Below are 21,572 nucleotides of genomic sequence, written 5' to 3' on the forward strand. Positions count from 1 at the left end.
TACAGATAGAAAGATGAGCGCCTTATGCCGTACAGTTTATATCTACCTTGTATCCCCTCTATTCAGATCAGCATAGGGTGGACTCGATACATTGGTAACCAACCCAACCTGGGACGGGGCACCAGCCCATAGCCTGGCACACTCACGCACGTGACACACCCACACTCACTCACGTCTAGCCAATTTAGTTTTGCCTGCAGATCGTTGTCCCTCGGATGTATCATCAAATTACACGAAAATACTAAAAATGTAATGCTAAGTGATCGATATAATTGATTGAAATCTTGAATCTACAGAAAAGCCCCAAGTGAACATCAAAGTGTATTTTGAAAAGACTCACTTCGAGTACTAATCAGATGTGAGGGACAAAGTAATTCATACATAACAACTGAACAAAGGAGCAAACCTTAAATTAATGCATCGCATACATGAAGTATGTGTACATTAAAGTATTCGTCTTTTCAATAAATGTAAGCGCATTCAAAGTATCACTGAACTTCACTTAAACTGACATAAACCGCCACGCAAGAAAAAAAATGCGAACAGCGGATGACTAGATAAGAAGCCGAAATGCATCTTTTTAAAAGCCACTCGCACTTACCATCCTCCTTTTCATCAAAGACTGGCCTTTTGGAAGAACTATTCGCTCCCATCCTTTTTTTCCACTTGCCCCAGTGAAACATTGATGCGGGAGATCAGATAGCATTCCTCACTTCGTAAAGAACTAGCTAAACCACACACCGTTAAAATCGTCGTTACCGTCTTCCACTCATTTTCAAAGTCCTTTCTCCATGTCCACTATTCTGTGTAGCTGCACGCTTTAAAAAATATAGCTTTTGCTTTCCAGGAAAAATACGTGTGTGAATGGAGAACCTTTATCTCGAGACCCCCTTTTTCATCAGCGTGGTGCCTCCTACTCAGACAACCGAATGTTGTGCACGAGACTGTTGGAGCTTTAAACTGAGATTTCGTTTTCTCTTTCAGCGTGCAGCGGGCTATTCCAGCAGCAAAAAAAAAAACAAAAAAAAAAACGGCAACCCTTTTGATCTGAAGCTTCCGTGGTGGCGCGTATGCATCAATTGACGCTTTGCTATTTCTGCGCGAGTACTGAATTACCTAACAGAGTCCGGTGTGGCTTTAATTAGGGGTAGGTGGCGCCAGAGCCTGGGAAAACACATTAACGCTTTGTGGTTTACCCTTAACGGCTGGTCACCGCGACTTTCTCTTCATAAGCCGGTGAACATTTCGAAGAGTGCAACGTTTAAAGATCGCCTTGAGGCACAACACACAATTGTGTTACTATAGAGAGAGAGAGAGAGACCCGCGGACAATCATAATGTCAGACCTTAACAGCTAGAGCGAAACGGCGCTATTTAAAAACGGGTCACAAACTCACACATGTGTGTGTGTTTGTTTAAGTCTTTTATTTGTGGCAGTGTAACTTTACAAGTATTGCCTACGGTGAAGAAAGCATGCAAATCACTGAATGCAAGATCCGAAGGATACCTGATTTGTGGAGTAGATTACTGTACAAGTACTGTATGTTTTAATATTCATTTATCAGTCTAGAAAAGTTTACTAGTGCGAGGAAGTGCAAAATTAGAATAATGAACAAAGTTGACTTATGAACATAAACATGGTGCATCACTGGTAAAAGCGCTGCTCCTTAAAGCTCCATCAGTGTTTACATTCAGATCCCGACTAGAACCCCACCTTTTCTCTGTCAGTGTGTTTAGTTTATCCTGAATTTCACCTTTTGTAGTTATACTTTTTCCTACTGTAATATCGGCTCAAGTTGGCTCTTCAGAGATTATTTGCTTGCAGTTTATCATGTATTCATATACAGTACATTGTCATTTATTTCGTGACTGCTGTTTTGTGCTCTGTGCAGGGCGCAATATAAAGTAAACTATACTCGATCTTACTTCATTGTACTGCAGATTTCGCTGCCGAATTTAGTATTCTTAATACGTTTGGACATGCATCTCATCAGCTGCTATCTGATCATGGTTTTGACACGCAAGCTAAAACATAAGGTGAAAACAATCGGCCACCTTTTTGCATTGTATTGGCATTCCGCAGAAGCACACAACTAACCCAGTTTGACGTTCGCTTTATGGTCTATGACAGACACCGTAGTTAACATGTTTTCTCCACGAGGGCCGTTACCAAGGAAACGGCGGTCCACACAGCGCTGCCTGTAACACGAGATTTTTCCCATCGTTAATGTCGAGGGTATTTAAAGTTAAACTTTTTAATGAAACAAAATCTTTGTTAAAGCATACACTGCGGACGACTGTAAATGTATTATCCAATTGTGGACGCATGCTGACGGGCAGTTATACAGCGTTTGTGTAAGAGGAGACAACTATAACATACGGTAGGTGTGCAATGCTGTAGCAAATGAGTTGTACTTCTGTAAAGTGAAGCCTGTTCTCAGTTGCATAATTAAACAATTTCAACACGCCTTTTTTGTTGACTTAGCGGAAGCTTGCACCATTAATGATCTGTTTGATTGTTGACAGTTTGGGTGGATCCGATATTTGTTTGTTTTTATTTATGATGTACTTATCTTGGGTGACCGTCTAAAGTTTTGTTTTTTGTCAGTGAGTGTCTCGTTTTTTAGCATTTTTTATTTTGTTTTACAGATTTCAAGTTTGTTAACACCGTCCCTCTAAATGAATATAATGTCTGAACAAAGTGATAGCTGTAAGGATAACGAGCTACATGCAGCTGGCATCATTAAAAACGCCATTCAGAAGACTTCTTCGTCGTCATTGGATTTAAGCAAAAAAAGACTTCAGATGCTTACTGATGATATATATCAAGCTTCGAGAATCGAAGTAAGTCGTTAACACGGTTAGCAAGAATACTAAGTACAGTATGTGTTGACCGAAATGGGCCGTGAGGTAGGTGTTGTAGCAATCTAGTCTAATACTGCAAGGTGAATGCATATTTATACTACAAAATATCAAATAGAACTGGATTTTGCTTGAATTGAACGCTTTATTCATTTCTTAAACCTTACATTAGTGTTAGTTGTGAAGTGCCATAAGATACACATTGCATAGTTATTAGTTGACAAGGAGAAATTATGAGGCTTTGGCAAGGTAAAATACTCCTTAAAGAATGCCTTCATTTGCCACTCAAAGGGAGAGAGGTTGGCAGCATGCACTGGTAGCAGAGGGTTATTAAAGATCAGAAGGCCAATGCACTGTTATTGAGGGAACGTATAAGTGATTTGGGAACCCTAGGGTTCAACTGTAAGCTGGCTCTGTTACTCATAAATTGACCCCAGTGGCACTCATTGTCAATGTGTAACTGCAATGAGTAGATCGGCAGACATCAGTTTACTGATCCAGTACTTAAGGTAACTCTCTTTAGAAATTATTTCTCATGAATGCTTACACTGGCAATTTTGCACCAGTGAGATAAACTAATTAGTAACAGCACTTAAGAAGGTCATCATCAATATTAAAAAAAAAGAAACTAATGTGTATCTATACTAATAAAAGGCAAAGCACTCACTCACTCATCACTAATTCTCCAACTTTCCATGTAGGTAGAAGGCTGACCCCATCTTCACGAAATTTGGTAGGTGGCTTCTAGGGGTGGGCGGTATGACCAAAATTCTATATCACGGTATTTTTCTAAATTATACCGGTTTCACGGTATTCGACTGTATTTTTTTACCCATACATGAATGGATGTTAACCACATTTTCCACTGCAATTACTTCAGTAGACTGGCTAAGAATAACCTATTCCACTATAATGAGCATTGTACATTGTACAAAAAAAAAAACATTTTAATGTGTACACAGGTATTGATTCAGGTTTGCATAGCCTCATAAAGTGATAGTTTTCAAGGGGATGGCACTAATGAAGAGAAGGAATCACACTGCATGACAGATGCAGTCAAAATATAGAACCTCTTTTTATTGAACACATTTTGCAAAAAGTTAAACTATAATTTTCACAACATATTGTCAACCATCCAAAGAGGCATTTAGACTTAGTAAAATATCCAGAGGTGCTTGTCAAAAGTTGTATTGCACTGAACATGTCTTAGAAAAGGAATAAATAGTAAATATTTTTTGTAAACCAACTACACTTTCTGTTAATGTTAACAATCTCTGTCCACTGACATGTTAAAAGTGACATTTTTTAACAACTTTTCCATCATTAAACTGCATAATATTTAAACAAATAAATATTAACAATAAAAAATAATAGAGCAAGTTCCAGTAATAATACTATTACTTCAAAACTTCAAGCGCAGGTACCTTACACAGTATTCACCAAAATAAAATAAAATAAAACAAGTGCAACTTGGTGATGACATCTTTACCAGCTGAACCGTCATTAAGGCAAATTGTATTAATATGGACCTTGCTTCAAGCTTAGCTACATACATAAATAATAAAACTGCAACTTGCATTTCTAATGCTATTTGTGGCAAAGTGGGTCTGCGGCTTAAAAAAAAAAAGGTCTGTTTTTAAATCCAGTTCGCCATGTCCGTCTCCGTGGGCGCGATTGCACGACTGCTGGGAGTTGATGAGGTGATTGGGGTGAGTCGCACCCGATCGTTCTCTATTGATTCATCGGCTTACTGCGGAAAGTGAATAAGGCACTGCGCCGACGGAGATGTATATTTATGAGCCGGCAGGATAGGGGAAAGCAAAAAAGATAGAACACAAGGAGTTTAAAGAAGGGAAAAGGCACTAAGGCAGTCATGGGAGATGATCCAGACACCAGGAAGGTGAAGGCAGCACAAGCTGGGGCTCCGTGAGCGAGCTCAGGCTTAGGCGATCTAGGGGCGGGTTCATCCCACTAACTAAGCGTGTAGAGTGGGGCGAACGAAATGTAAGACCACCCAATGGATCTGAGGAGTGTCTGAGTGAGCGCGAAGGAAGACTTGAGGTGTGCCAATCTCGGACGGTCTGACTGCGCAGTGTGGCAGCAGCCAACACAGGAGTTGGCAGAAAGCAGTTTCTGCTGCAAAGGCTCCGCCAACAATGCCCATAAAGGGTGAGCACTTGGAGACAGAAGGTGGTGTGCTGCGATCGGAGAGACTGCATTTTAACCTCTATTTTAACGGATTTATTTATTATGGATTTTATCCCCACATTTCACTGGTTTTATGGATTTGCTATTTATTTGGGTACTGTATTTTTCTGAACACTGCACAATGGACACTTTCAGTTTTACTTTTGACTGTTTTTAACAAAAACATTTGAGCACTTTCCACCACCCCCTGACTTCAATGAGATTTCTCAGCTCATCTCGGTCACAACTATCAACGGTGTTGGTTCAACAGATTCCCATGTGGGAAGAGGGAGCCTGTAGGGAACCGGCATCGTCACACTATTAAACAGTAACCAGGTACATTACACAGTATTGAAAAAAAATAAAAAAGTACAACTTGGCTTGCAGTATTATCCAGTAGTCCAGTACTATAGAAACAGTATTCACACATTGGAACATAATGGTACGTATCTGAACTTTTAAAACCAAAGTATCTTCAGACAACAGACACGGCACCCTTTTTCGTTAAAAAGTTCTTCTGTGTTATCATGTTCAACTTAATTGTCTGCTACAGCTCCCGTTTAGGAATGTTCTCTCTCCATTTTCAGTGCTCAATACCTCCACTAACGCATGTACTCTGCAGCATTCCTGTTTTGCGGTGCAGCAGTGAAAATGGTCCCCCCTTAAACAGGTTCAAAAACTGCTTGGATACTGTATATGAATTACTGCATGTCTCCATGTCTACTAACCCAAAGTAAAGTAGCTTACTTAATTTGTCTCCAATGTTGTTATATCCATCATATTTTGTGTTTGGATATTTTGAACTCATGCCTTTTTAGGAAATCATATTAATATGAGACATTTAGTTTATTGTTACTTGTACAGAGTCCAGTAGACCGTGGAATGCTTACTTGCATATCTGACCAACATGCAACAGGTTGTCACCATCCAGCTCCATTATCAAGCAATGCTTAATGAAAGCTATATTACAGTATGTAAATGAGCTCTTCAAGGTTGTTTATAGGGCATGAACAGCACCCTGATTAAATGGCTACTTAGGATGGTGTCTTTTTCTGAAGTCACACCTGAATAAAGGACACTACCATAATATTAATCTTGTTATTACCTTTTTTTATTACATTATCTTAATCTTATATTTTTTGAATTTTATACATTTGTTACCATTTAGAGAATTTCATTTTAATATTTTACTTTGTGAACACAGGTGAAAATATTCATAATCCTTCTTTTAAGGAACTGAACAATAAATAATATGTCATTTTCTTCCATAGAATCTATACCTTGAAGGAAATGAACTCTTGAGTGTACCAGATGACTTCTTTTCTAAAATGCCTAATCTTTTATGGCTGGACCTAAGGAATAATAACCTCACTTCTCTTCCAGCATCCATAGGACAGCATTGGTATGTTATTTGGCTTAAAATATTTTAGATGTTATCTTTTTTTTTATCATGTCACCAGTGCCACATAATTTTCCTGTAATTGCATTACTGTTCAGCCTTAACAATACATAATGAGGTTTCCTAACTTAAACATTTTCTCATAGAATAAATTCTGAGGACAGGATTCAGATTTTTCAGGACAGATTCTGATTAACCAAACCTGACAAATAAATTAATCAATGTTTTATTCATTTTCCTTAAAGAAGCAGGATACAAATGACATGTAGTTTATAACATAACTGAACCACAATACATGGTTTTTCAAGTGACGTTGCTGAAATAATACATTTTTTTCTATTACTTCTCCACCACCTTCCAAAAATAAAGAATACAGACTAATTTAAGTAAAAATAAATACAATTAGAGTATCAACAATAATCACAATTTTGATCCTGGCCATTCCTCAGTTATATCAGTGGTCATTTCTATTTTTAGGTAAAAGCTCAGTTTTAGAATTCATATTAAAAACAATAATATTATTATAACTTTAAAAAATATACTAAGCAGATAGACATGTTGAGCCATTCATGGATGGATCATATTTTTAGTACTGGACTAATGATCAAATAAATAGTCAAAAAAATCCTTTATGCACATACAAATTATGTTTATAGTACACTTATGTTTTTACATCTTTAGTAAACACTTCAGAAGGGTTTGGTCATTAGTAACTGAATTTATGGTAGATATGTATTAATGTGCAATACTGCTCAAAGAATTTCTCATTTGTTTCCAATTTCCAGCTGTCTGAAAACATTATTGTTGGAAGGGAACCCTATTCAGAAACTACCAATGGAACTAGGTAAATGACAAAAATAAGTTATATATTTAAAAAATATTATGAAATTGATTCTGGCTCCTAAAGACCATCTAACGGATAAAAATTGGTTCTGAAATTAATTTATGGAGTTTTTCATATACTGTACATTGAATTCTTAGTTGTATTCAGTATATAGCTAGACTGTAGCTGAAGCATCACATGAAAGTGGTATAATTTGGGTATAGTTATCTATAATTTGCTTTTAAATTATATATGTATAATTAAGCTGTACTAACCCACAGCATTAATTTTACAGTCTGCATAATGTAGTTGTCCTGCCCCACTGCCCTCCAAACATACACGTCTCTTTTGATTGCTGTTTCCTGGCAATATCAGATTTTTTGTTCATGACCTGTCGTGTGATGGAGACCATTTTGTTCAGTATTTTAGCTGGTTGTTGACACATATTCTGCCCACTTTTATAGAGTCAAATCTATAGTTCCTTATACTTTCTCATATTTTCAAAACTAGTAAAATTCTTGCTCATTACGTGAGATTGGTTTCAGTGCAATCATTTTAATATTTATGCAGGCAGTTATCAAAATGCACATATGATTACTGTCATTTTAGCATGTTTTGAAATATTTTTTTCTGTTTTGGTTTCTGGAAGTTTAATTTTTGGTTTGTTTCACATTATTTGTTGTGTCCATGGTGATGTCATTCATATTAGTAAGACAATTGTCACTAAGAATGCTTTTTTTTTGTGGCATGGTTATGGTGTCGGTTTTTGACAATTCTAATTGTCTTTTTACTCATACTTCAAGCATCCTCTTTTTCTTTCTCTTAAGGGTGTATCTTTTTTTTTCTTTATTATTTAATGAAGTATCAAATAATTATGACTTCCTCTTAGACATACACATACCTTACTTTATTACTACTATCTCTTTATAATATAAAGGGCATTACAAATTACATAATGGAATTCATTATGTTTGAAAATATTAAGTATTGGACACAAACTCCTTCATTTATTGCCTGACTGCATCAGACACAGCCAATTTAATTATGTTGCTTAGCAGTGCTCATTATGTGACAAGTGGATTAGAACAATGAAATAAGAACACTAATAGTCTGTGCTTATTGTGATGACCATACTTTTTCTGTTTTTTGCTGTCTAATTATGGAAACATTAACTTTGTTGTGTGTAGCAGGACTGCACTATTTTGTTTGAAGTATGACTTAAACATACAGTATATTTAGTGAGAATATGAATCTTCTTTTTCCCCACCCACACTAAACCGTGTATTGGGTGACAAGGGCTGTCCATCGAGTACGATAGAGTAAGAGGTTTTTGACCTTGTTTATAAAGGTTTGATGCCAGGTCCATTGCGGTCGTCCCTTACTGCGTCGGCCTGAAGGTGGAACCCATCGAAACACCTTCTTTGTGTCCAGCTTGATGTAGGTAATGGTGTGCGATAATCATACTGTGGTTTGGCATCTTGCTTCATCGTAGGACCTCATGGTAATGTTGTTGAAGTATCGAATGTGTATTCACCGCAGGCAATGTTGGTGAAACACGTTCACCTTCCGCTTGATACTAGCTGAAGGTTTCCATGTTTCAACAGCATAAGTCGGCATTGGAAGAATGATAGATGCATATAGGCGAAGCTTGATGTTAAGCAGCATTGCTGCAGCTGACCAAATATTACACATTTGTTGAAAAGTTGCCGCGGCTGTTCCAAGGTGGCATTTGACGTCTGTTTCTGCATCTCTATCTTGGCGGATGATGTTACCTAAATACATGAACTTTTTGACTACTTCTAGATCTTGATCATCGACATTGATCTTCGGCACCTTAAATTTTGCCACCACGTGCATGCGTTTAGACTTCTTGGTACTGATTTTCAAGTCAAGTTTTGTTGCCTCTCACTGTAAGCTTGTTTTTGGTGTCTGCATATAGTGCCCATCTTCCGCAAGCAAGGCAACATCGTCTGCAAAGTCAAAGTTGGTAGGCCAGCACTGCTTGCCCCAGGTAATGCCCACTGCTGGCCCTTTTATAGTCTTCTTCATGACAAAATCAAGGACCACCAAGAGTCGAAATTCACCCTTGTCTGACACCGGTCTCAATGGCGAAGAATTCTGTATAGCCCATGTCCATCTTGACACAGCAACTGGAGCTGTGGTTGAAGAACTGAAAGGTGGCAATAAACTTCCTCAGGACACCATAGAGCTGCAAAATGCTCCACAGGGACTCGTGATGTACGCCTAACCCTAACCCTAAGCCTAAGTTGACAAAGTTTATTGACAATAGCCACTTATATTTCACACACTGCTCGATAATGTTTCTCAGGATGAAAATCTTTTCTCTTGCAGGCTTTGGTCAGTGGCTGTTTGTATTCGGCACAGGAGCAGTATACAAAATATCTTGCATGGCACAGAGAACAGGGTAATGGCCCGCCAATTTTTTGTACTTCCCTATTTTGGCAACTTCACAATGATGCCTTTCTGCCAGTCATCAGAAACAGTGTTAGCTCGATAGCATGCATTGTACAGATCCACAAGCTTTGCTTCAACAACTTAACCCCCATAATTCTGGAGTTCTACCTTAATTTCATCCAGACCAGCTGCTTTGTTCGTTTTCTGCATCTTGATGGCTGTTTAAACTCTTCCAGTGTGATGTTGCCATTTATCACATCCAGCTCCTCTTGCGTTTCTTCTTGGTCAAAGCTGTAGGTGGCAGGCAGGTGCAGTTGGTTGAGTGTCTTATGGAAGTGTTGCAACCTACCAAGCATCTTGGTACTCCTTGGTGAGGAGCAACTTCTCACTCTTGTCCTTGATCAGGACAGACAAGGCCTTTTAGAACCCTGATATTTCTTTGGCAATTCAGTACAAGGTACAGGTGTCATTCTGGTTGGGTACTTCTTGGACTTCATTGCATTTCTTCTTGAGCCAGTCTTTCTTGTCGCGTCTTTTCCTTGATCAGGACCAACAAAGCCTTCCAGAACCCTTATATTTCTTTGGCAATTCGGTACAAGGTACAGTTGCCATTCTGGTTGGCTACTTCTTGGGCTTCATTGCATTTCTTCTTGAGCCAGTCTTTCTTGTCACGTCTACAGCTATGTTTCACTGCCTTATCTAAATCCACGTATATACGTGCCGCTGCCTCCATATCATTACGGCTTTGATTTTAGTCACGAGGCTGTTTTATTGGAAGTTTACATGAGGGTGTGAATGAATGATTTTAATTGATTTTACTAATCTGAACCTTTGCCATCATCATTTCCCAGTATTTTGTGACTACATTTTAGCATTGTGGTGTAGTGTAGTATTGTATGTAGTATGTAGTAGTGTAGCTTAGTATATAATTCTTATTTTATCATTCAGGGTTAGAATCTTCTCATTTTAATTACTTCTGTCTAAAGATGAGTCCAATTATAAGGTAAGATGGCCAGGAGGACAGAAAAAAAATTCAGTTAACTGGGGGAAAAAAATAACAAAATATGCAGGGTTTCAAGGCAAAAAGACCATCCAACCCGAACCGGGCATTCTACCTAAAATAAATGTTTGTAACTCATTCCTCATTGTTTCCTGGCTTTGTCCCAGAGAATTCGACACATTAGGTCTCGTGGACAACTGGAATACCCACCTTCAATCGAGCATCAGAAGCAGCTGTACATTTAATCAGGTGGTGGTGGTGCAAAACACCACCACAGAAAAAATGAAAATGAAAGAAGAGAAAAGTAGTGGATAGTAATGATTACAAATCCCTGAAGAATATGTTAATTCTATGTATGTATAGTCTATTAGGAGTACAACTAAAATGTAGGTCAGAAAAAGGCAAATTAAAAAAATGTGTTTTTGGAGGTTTTTTTAAATATATAGCTCTATATGTACTTGTATATTATGGCAGACGACCGGGGACCATGTCCCACCAGGATGCTACTGTGATGGAAGGAATGGGGGAAAACAACATATTGGGCACAATAAAGCCCCTGGAACATGAGGGGACGACCCCCCTGGAGTATGTCAGGCCCACAGGCTTGGAGCTTGGAAGCTCAGCCCTGTTGGGCCCCATGGTCACGGTCAGGGGGCTCCTGGACGCTTGCGGTGCCCTGGATGACAGTGCTACCAGAAGAAGATCTGGGGACAGCTGGAGTACTTCCGGGTGCCCATGCAGCACTTCCACCACAATCGTGAGTGCTGCCGGAAGCCAATCTGAAAGCACCTGGAGCCGGAGTTGGGAGGTGGAGGGCAGAGCTTGCGAGAAGAGGAGTGGAGGCGGAATTAAAGAAAAGAAAGGAGAGAAAAAGACAGAGCAATGGTGCTGTGGGTAATCTGGGCACTGTGTACTGTGTGAAAAGGCAAAGCAAATAAAACATGTGTGCTTTTGGGACTTATGAGTCTGAGTGTATGTCTGTGTTGGTGTTAATTCCACAGTATATATATATACCAGTAACGGCACACTGCGCGATAACGTGCAGTGAATACACTTGACTTGAGCATTCATAGTGTTCATTCTCTTTCTCTGTACGTTTATCGTTTGTTTGCTCAGAGGTTGATGTGCTTGCTGCTTACTGAGCAGCTCTTCTTTTCTCCACCCTAGCTGCTCGCTGCTTCTCTTCTTTCGTCTACATGTTTTTGCGTTAAAACTGACTAAGTTAGTTTTTGTGTTGCAATTAATTAGTACGTTTTTATTAATTTTTCACTTAAGCGCCACAGTCTGCCTCAGGAATGATTAAAGATATGAAGAGGTAGGGGAAGTGACTGTGAAGGTGGTAGGGAATGAGAACGTTGCACGTACGCATGCGGCACACAGCCGCCCTGCTGTGCGCTGCCGAGAGTTGATTCTACAATAAAATAAAAATAAAAAGAGTAATAAAAATCATCACCCTGAAAGCGGATAGTAGACGTCATGTAGTATATGTGTACCAAATTTCAGGTCAATAGGTGAAACGGTTTGCGAGCTACAGGTGATTTAAAATCCTGGACAGACAAACGAACAGCCACGGTAGCGTATTATGTAAGAAGATATATATAAATATAGAGAAAGAGATTGATAGAGCTATATATGTATATATTATATAAAAAAAATTTGGGTCAAGACATGATCATCTTGGAGAGACACTTTAACGTCACGAGAGACTAGACATTGCAACCTTAGAAAGCAAGACACGTGAGAGTGTGACTTTTTCACGTCATGCCCTGCTTACAATTTCTCAGAGACACTTTAATGTCCTGCAAGACAAGAAAGTGAGACAAAAGGACAGCTGCTGTATAGGCTTTTAAATGATCGACGCGCAGCGCGGCATACAGATCATGCAACACAAAGGACAGCTGCTTCACAGGCTTTTAAATGATTGACACACCGCGCGACATGCAGATTACGCAGCACAAAGGACAGCTGCAATACAGGCTTTTAAATGATCGACGCGCAACGCAACATGCAGATCACACATCAAGTTCGCCCCCTGGGGAGGGGGAATAACTCATTCACTACATTGGTCACCCCTTCTGGTTGTGGGCAGTTTCTCTTCAAGGGTTTTACTCACACAGCTAGGAAAATTACACTCTCTGTATCGGCTGGTGATAAGTCAGCCCTCCTTGTTAGCATGGTGCAAGTATAGCTTTGATGTTTATGGTTTTTCTCAAATGGCGCACTTACTAGTCTAGCAAGGTTTGGAATAATGGTCCAATAATCCCTAGTACTACTCCTGTTACAGATGGTATTCCATTTTTTTCACTCCAGCCCCAGGTACCTTTTTGGAGTAGAAGGGATTACTCCAACTTTATTGAGGACACACCCTAAGCAGTGGTGTCTCTGCTGTATAGCAGAAATTACAAGCAGGTCAGGTTGTGAGCTGGTGGAGGGAAGCAGTCAGGGTTTTAAAGGAAGGTCTTGCCCGTGTTCCTGGTGCATTGGTTTAAAGAAAGTCTTGCAATTGGTTTCGAGGGTCCACATAAGCCCATCCTCTTGGTTGACCACTGGTGCAAAGTTCTGTCCGTCATCTTTGATTTATGGTACTTTGTTCAGTACTTGGGTTTCCAGCTTTTTCCTTCAAAAGATGTCCCTGCCATGTTACGTCTGGTATCGAAGAGTGGTCTTGCAGTGGTTTGCTAAGCCAGGACTTGGGTTCCAGCCTGGCAAAATGGATAATGCCTGGCTATACTACTTTTTTTTAATTTATACTATTTTTTTTATAATGTTGTGCTTGAACATTATTCTCTTTGATATTGGGGTAATGATTTGTTTTTCTATTTTTTAATTATTGTATGTATTACTTGTTTCTTTTTATCTAGTGTCTTTTGGTTATGTTTTTTCCTCTTTATGATTTGTTGAGCTTCTGTCTGTTTTTTGCCCTCTTTTTTCCTTTTGGACTATGCCATGTATATCTTTATAACTTTATTACTATGTACACTAGCTCATGATTCTTCCCATAATATGCATCTTGTAGAAACAGGTCTGCTGTATTTAGCTTTGCTTTATTCAAACCATGGAACTGGGTTTCTACCCAGCAGGAAGTAGCTTTGAAGAGTCATGCTGAGCAGATGGCATGCCTAGGAGGCATGTCTGTCCAGCATAGAGTGGACAGATAAGCAGTAGGTGAATTTAGACTATTTTGGGATTGAATTGAGTGTTTCCAAATCAGAAAAGTACTGTAGCATGTGCAGCATAACCTGATTTGCATACATCTGACCAAGTGATAGTTGCACATATGCACTGTTGCACTTTGACCACAAATTATTTTTCTTTGGAATAGGAAAGTGGAATTATAGGGTCTGTGGGTTTCATTAAGCATTTATTAATTGAAACAGTAAAATATTTTCTTTTAACATTCTTTGAGCTACATCAAAATTAGGTTATAAGTTTAAAATTCCTGAAAACTAAATGCTGTCTGGTTTGTCTGAAATGGAGATGCTTAAATTAAATGAATGTAATAAAAATGATTATGATTTATACATAAAGTATATGATTGTATCACTATTCTATTCATAATTGTATTTTTTGGGTTATGTTTTTTAGAGGAATGAGCACAGAGGTGCAGTGTTTAAGAAGGGCATAGTTTTTTGGAAAGGACATCTTTAACCCAGATATAGCAGCAACTCCATGTTAAGTGTCACTTTGAGCAGTACCGAAGATTCTGACGTGTTAAACTACTTGTAACTTCTTCCATATAATTTAAAGAACTTAATTACAAAATATAGTTTGTTTTTTAATTTACTTTATTAAACCTGGCCTAACATATTTCCAAAAATGGCATTTCCTTTAGATAGAGATACTGTAGATCGATACTTTATTAATCCCAAGGGGAAATTCACAAAAATAGAGAAAAGGGTAGAAAAATAAAAGTCGTACACAGAACTGCTGAAAAGGCTGCCACTCGCGGCGGCACCAGATGTCATACTTGAAATCTATGCAATTAAGTCCAACAAACATGGCCAAAAACTATTGCTCCATTTCCTGCTCAACAGCAATAATCTGACCCAACCCCTTTACATAATTAAAAGCTCGAAGCAGGATAAATTAATGGAGCCACTACTTATTATACACAATGGCATGGTTAATCAACTAATACTTACACTTTTGTACAGGCATTTACATCAGACCAACAAAAAACAAACGGGACAACAACAAAAAAATCTTGAAAGAGAGTGTTGAATAAGGATAAACTATAGGTAAAGCAGAAGTGAATAAATCCTTGAGTATATCAGGAATTCTGTGCGTATTAGTGGACCAAGAAATTTAAGGTGGAGTTTTCATTCTGATGTCTGTGATAAAATTACTTGTGCTGAAAATGGTAATAATTGTATATCCTACAAATGTCTGAAATTGTTTTAGTGGAATTGATAATGACTAACTTTCCTTCCTCTTTTTTCTTTGAGTCTGTTAATAATACCTTTGTCAAATTTTTCACTCATGTCAAAAAGCCCATTTCACATCAATTGGAAACCTATAAAGTGAATGTGTGTGTGTGTGTGTGTGTGTGTATCATATGAACCATACAATAGACAAGTGTTCCATCTAGGTTTGTTTTTTTGAAATAAGAATAATGTACTATAAGCCTATACTTAATTTAGTGATTACAACCACAGTTAGTTTGAAAAGTATTGAATATAATTGCAATTTCAAAAATAAAGCATGGTCAAAGTAGAACAGCCAACAACATAATTGTGAACATTGAAAACTGATTGATTTTTACTGAGTATCGATTAGGTTAGAGCAATTGGATCAATATTGGTATCCCAGGCTATAGCACACATTTGTACCAGGAAACTTAAATTATTCTTGCAACCATATGCATTTATTGAATACCTTTATCCATTGGTATAATCTAGTCTCATTGTGATCTTAAAAGTGTGCTGTAACACATAACTGTAGTGCTACAAGGTTTTTGTCCTTGCAATCCACATATTACAAGGTCTTCCTGAAATACTAATATAGTCAAGCAATCCCTAGTTATGGTATACCTAAAGTACTCGCCATACGCCATTTATTGAGCACTGCATTATAGCACAGCAAGATGACTCTGCATTAGTGACAATGTTTTATTTTTTTAAACTGTTTATGGTATAAATGCATTTTGATTATATTCCATCCATCCATTTTCCAACCCGTTGAATCCAAACACAGGGTCACGGGGTCTGCTGGAGCCAATCCCAGCCAACACAGGGCGCAAGGCAAGAACCAATCCCGGACAGGGCGCCAACCCACCGCAGAATACACATACACACCCCACACCAAGCACAATTTAGAATCGCCAATCCACCCAACCTGCATGTCTTTGGACTGTGGGAGGAAACCGGAGCACCCAGAGGAAACCCACGCAGACACGGGGAGAACATGCAAACTCCACGCAGGGAGGACCCGGGAAGCGAACCTGGGTCTCCTAACTGCGAGGCAGCAGCGCTACCACTGCACCACCGTGTTTGATTATATTGATGTTTTGAAATACTATTTTAAAATGAACTATATTTGTGATGGTTTAAAGTGGTTTTCCATATGTTATGACTGCTTAATATACCAAAGAACATGTCAAGTGTTTTACAACAGGTGCAGTAATTTGGAGAGGGATAGAAAAAAATAAACGATGGCTTAATTTTAAGACCATGAATCTTTGATATGGAAAATCCAGTTTTCAGAGATGAGGGATACCTTGAAGCTGAATATGAAATTAGGAAATGAAAGTGCAACATATTGTAGCATATCTCTAAAGAAAGTATTCTAGAGACTGGGCACCACATAATGGAATGAGCTTTTAGTCATAGTGGTGCAACAAAACATTAAAATTGTGAGCCATCCTCATTGGATCTCTGATGTCGCAAAGGTACACACTTGTAAAATGTATTTTGAGTGTACTGGATGCTATGGTGCTTAAAACACCTCAAAAACAAGACAAACAAGAAAACACCTTCAGTCCTCCAAGATCATTTGGTTTGCTAATAGATAATGTGACCCAATATCTCGTCCAGATACATGTTTAAAATATTTAGAGTTTCCACTTCATGTACATTACCTGGTCATTTATTCCAGATTCCCATATGTAGTTTGTGTAAAGAAGTACTTCCAGACTTCACTCTTGTATACACTTTAATTTCCACTGGTGCCTTCAAGTACAGGATTCACTATTTAATCAAAAGAACTCTGCTGTATCATCCTTATCGATGCCTTTTAGAATGTTAAAAACTTAGATTAGGTCCATATGCAACCTGTTCAGGACCAGTGTGATTAAATTTGCATAGTCTATCAGAATAGCACATGGCATACCCTTTAATCCTAGGATGCAGTTTGTTGATTTTCTCTGCAAACCTCCTATTGCTGCAATGTCTTTTTTTTATATAGGGTTGTAATGAGAATTGCAGACATTACAGTACTTCAGATGAGATCTCATGGCATTATACAATCATTATTATACCATTGCTTGATTCATATTAAACATATTATTGAATATTTTACAATATTAGATATCATTGTAAATGCCTTTTAATTGTTTCTGCACTTTTCCTTTAATTTTGTAATGAAGGTGGAAAGTTTAGCTGTGAGACAGCATTACCTACACAGTATATCTGTATTAGTTAGACTGTTAGGTCTGGCAGAGGAGCATGTGGTGCATTGTTTACCTGCTCCAGATGAATAAGACAACTTATTTGGCGTTCTGTAATTGTAGGCGGCCACTCACCCAACCAGAAAAAAATATAGGTGTTTGGCTTTCCATACTTGATATAAGAAATGGTTATCTTGTCCCAAGACAATCAATCAAAAATATGCCTTAATTGGTGTTTTGAAGTTCCCAAATTCCCAACTACAGTGTTCTAGAGCTGTAATGAATATTCAGTATAAAAAATTAAAAAATTTCAAAAAAGATCCATCTTCTATATTAATTTTTGTTATCAAATTATTGTTCTATTACTTGTACTATAGAAGCAATCAGTACAGTATGCACAGCCATTTTTTGTTTAAAACATTGATAGCACCAATTCCAAACAAACCGCAGTGCATCATGTGGAAAATATGGCACCAGAGACCATTCCCACAGATGAAAGAAGTATGGCCTTATCTTAGAAAAGTAGGGAATGCATCCTTCAGTATGCAAAGGCAAATTGGCTTGGTACAACAGCACCATTTGTATGGTTAGATATATGAAATGAAAACTTCCTGGTACCTTGGTTATATAGGCTAAGACTAGGCTGTGGCTCATTCAGTTTTTGTTTTAGCATTTTTCTTGCTTGTAAAATTAAAACTATTCAATGTATATTTGAATCCAGATTCAGGGTATATTCTCTGCCAAATAAAGTTTCACTCATGCTTTTGATGGAGATATATTTAGAAATGATTGAGCACGTATGGCTGCAGCATCTCAGCAAAATTGTAGAGGAAATTCTTGCCTCACAGGCCAAATGTTTCCTATGCATTCCTGCTTTGTGCCATCAAATTGCATGCTCTCTATGGAACATGCTTAAGTCCCGAGGATGTTTATACTTCCTTTCCTTAATGAAAACCATGAACTGCTTTAAAAGTTGATAAACACAATGTTACACTAAAATGGGAAATCTATGTATTTTTCCATTGTATTTTAGTTAATTTAAAGCAAATTAGTAATGTTATAGTTTTTCATTGAAACCTTTCTTAATGTTATAAAATAGACACTTTTCGTAACTTTTAATTCTTCATTTTTTATTCATTTTATATATGTGTGGGTGTGTGTTTGTGTGCACTACATGGTGTTTATGGTCTTAACAAATTACACTTTTACTATAAAGAATTTTGGGGACCTTGAAATGCCAAGCTTAATTTTCTGTTGTGCAGTTAAGCAAACTTTTACTGCAGAACTTTAAAAAGAAGCAAAACTCCAGTTAACTGATTGATTATCAATAATCAGATTAGTTGTTTAGCAATATAATCAATAGTGACAGTGCTACAGTGGTGAGTTCCATCATTCAGCAAAGCAGGGAGTGAACTAACTTTTTTACTAATATACACTGCTCAAAAAAAACACTTTGAAAACACATCAGATCTCAATGGGGAAAAATAATCATACTGGATATCTATACTGTTATGGACTGAGCAATGTGTTGGGAACAAAAGGATGACACATCGTTTGATGGAAATAAAAATTATCAACCTACAGAGGGCTGAATTTAAAGGCATCCCAAAAATCAAAGTGAAAAAATTATACGCCAGGCTAGTCCATTTTGCCGAAATTTCATTGCAGCAACTCAAAATCATACTCAGTAGTTTGTATGGCCCCCATGTGCTTGTATGCATTCCTGACAATATCGGAGCATGATCCTAATGAGAAGACAGATAGTGTCCTGGGAGATCTTCTCCCAGATCTGGACCAGGGCATCACTGAGCTCTGGACAGTCTGAGGTGCAACCTGGTGACATCGGATGGACCAAAACATAATGCCCCAGAGGTGTTCTATGGGTCAGGTGAGTGTGGGGGCCAGTCAATGGTATCAATTCCTTCATCCTCCTTGAACTGCATTCATGCTCTCGCCACATGAGGCCGGGCATTGTCATACACCAGGAGGAACCCAGGACACACTGCACCAACATAGGGTCTGACAATGGGGATGTGCCTTCTCAGAACATCACTGACTCACCATCAAACTGGTCATGCTGAACAATGTTACAGGCAGCATAACGTTCTCCACAGCTTCTACAGACCCTTTCATGTCTCTCATGTGCTCAAGATGAACCTGCTCTCATCTGTGAAAAACACAGGGTGCCAGTGGGTGGACCTGCCAATTCTGGTATTCTGTGGCAAATGCCAATCGAGCTCCACGGTGCCAGGCATTGAGCACACGGCCCACTAGAGGACATCGGGCCCTCAGGCCAACCTCATGAAGTCTGTTTCTGATTGTTTGGTCAGAGACATTCACACCAATGGCCTGGTGGAGGTCATTTTGTAGGGCTCTGGCAGTGCTCATCCTGTTCCTCCTTGCACAAAGGAGCAGCTACCTGTCCTGCTGATGCGTTAAGGACTTTCTACGGCCATGTCCAGCTCTCCTAGACTAACTACCTGTCTCCCGGATTCTCCTCCTTGCCCTTGAGACAGTGCTGGGAGACACAGTAAACCTTTTGGCAATGGCACGTATTGATGTGCCATCCTGGAGAAGTTGGACTACCTGTGCAACCTCTGTAGGGTCCAGGTATCGCCTCATGCTACTAGTAGTGACACTGACCGTAGACAAATGCAAAACTAGTGAAAAAACAGTCAAAAATGATAAGGAGGGAAAAATGCCCATGGCTTTCACCTGTTAAACCATTCCTGTTTTGGGGATTGGCTCATTGTTGCCCCTCTAGTGCACCCGTTGTTATTAATTTCATTAACACCAATGCAGCTGAAGGTGATTAACAACCCCCTCTGGTACTTAACTGACCAGATCAATATCCCAGAAGAATTTTTATTGACTTGATGCTATACTCTGATTAAAAAGTGTTCCTTTCATTTTTTGAGCAGTGTGTATATATAATATATATCCCAAAATGGATATGTATCTTATTAAAATAAAAGGGAAGAAGTAACTATGCTTAGCAAAAAGGTAAAAGACTTGCTGCAGGCATCATCTTTATCTGTATATTTTATGTTCCATGCCTGCAGCCAATGTGTACCTTCTCCTTTTTGAAGCATCTTGTAGTTCATGGAACAAGATGGGTCAGGGCAAGTAATGAGACAACAAGTTTAAGGTGCAAAAAGTACAAAAGTGTTTATTTTTTAAAAAACAAAAACATGCCTAATTGTGCAGTGCAGTTAAATAAAAGATCTTCCATAAATAGTTTTCAAAAAACAATGTTCAATAAATAGTTAAAACACCAAATTAAAATTAGAATCATCCATATCTCCAGTGCCCCCCTCTCGTCACCTTTGCTCTCAGCTTAAAGCAATAAACAGGCACAAGATTCCAGTGGACTCAGTTTTCTCAGTTCCCTAAGCTGGAACCCACAGGGAGTGCTTGCAAAACAGCATTCTCTCCCTCTTTTTTTTTTTGCTCCACCTGAGTAGGCCAATGCAAGCAAACCCCCAGAGTATTCAATATCTCCCGGAACAACACTTCTTTCTAGTTCCTCTGGAGATGCACAAGACCGGTCCATTTTTTCTCTGTCTCTTTCTCTCACACAATGCGCTATGCCGACTATCTGCTCTATTTTTTGTTCCAACCATTGTTTTGATCTCCCTTTTCTCTCTGGGATAAGACTTTTATGCTGCAAGTGTAGGCACTACCCTGAACGAAAGACAGAGCCACCAATGAGGGATTGCTGGGTTAATTTCTCCCTACACATGAATAACTAATTAGCCCATTCCCCGACTAAGCGTTCTGTAGCCACACCTTTTCTCTTTACTTAGACTCACAATTCTGAGCTTCACTATAAAAATAAAAATAACCTTCACCTTGCCGTGTTTCCTTACTCCCTTGATATACAGTGTCACATACCAGCATGAGCTCTCAGCCAAATCATGGGCCAGGGCCAAATCTGAAAGCCTGTGGTGTAGACCACATACACACACACACACTTTCAATGATCAAATACCCAAGCCACCCCCAAAATGCACAAAACATTAAAAGAACACTAACCCTCAAAAAAAATGAATAAACATATTAAAAGTTCACTGTCCTTCTGTCCTTCCGTCTTTTGGGTCTGTATTGCACCAAATCTTCTTGCTGTTGTTCTTTGTTTTCTTCCATCACTGCCACCATATTGGATGCACGGTACCAGCAGCCAATGGGCACCCTCTCCTTTTTGGAACATCTTGTAGTTCATAGACTGAAATGACTAGGGCAATGACGAGCCAACTGTAAGTTTAAGTTGCTAAAAGTGCATT

The 21,572-nt window shown here is 38.6% G+C and overlaps 2 protein-coding genes across 3 annotated transcripts in view; one reads left to right on the top strand and one right to left on the bottom strand.

Annotated features, from left to right (window-relative positions):
• LOC120540031 (serine/threonine-protein kinase 32C) overlaps nt 1-1,014 on the bottom strand; it is a 422,829-nt gene extending 421,815 nt beyond the window's left edge. For both annotated transcript variants that reach the window (XM_039770492.1, XM_039770484.1), the window contains exon 1: nt 602-1,014. In XM_039770492.1, the coding sequence (XP_039626426.1) occupies nt 602-683 (82 nt within the window). In that variant the 5' untranslated portion in view covers nt 684-1,014. The remainder of the gene's footprint in view (nt 1-601) is intronic.
• Nucleotides 1,015-2,167: 1,153 nt separating this feature from the next.
• Nucleotides 2,168-21,572, top strand: part of LOC120540048 (leucine-rich repeat-containing protein 27-like) — a 53,508-nt gene continuing 34,103 nt past the window's right edge. Inside the window, exons 1-4 of the mRNA XM_039770512.1 lie at nt 2,168-2,380; nt 2,649-2,843; nt 6,320-6,450; nt 7,233-7,291. Of these exons, the coding sequence (XP_039626446.1) occupies nt 2,679-2,843; nt 6,320-6,450; nt 7,233-7,291 (355 nt within the window). The 5' untranslated portion in view covers nt 2,168-2,380; nt 2,649-2,678. The remainder of the gene's footprint in view (nt 2,381-2,648; nt 2,844-6,319; nt 6,451-7,232; nt 7,292-21,572) is intronic.

The sequence above is a fragment of the Polypterus senegalus genome, chromosome 1 (genome assembly GCF_016835505.1).
Source record: "Polypterus senegalus isolate Bchr_013 chromosome 1, ASM1683550v1, whole genome shotgun sequence".
Lineage (NCBI taxonomy): Eukaryota > Metazoa > Chordata > Cladistia > Polypteriformes > Polypteridae > Polypterus > Polypterus senegalus.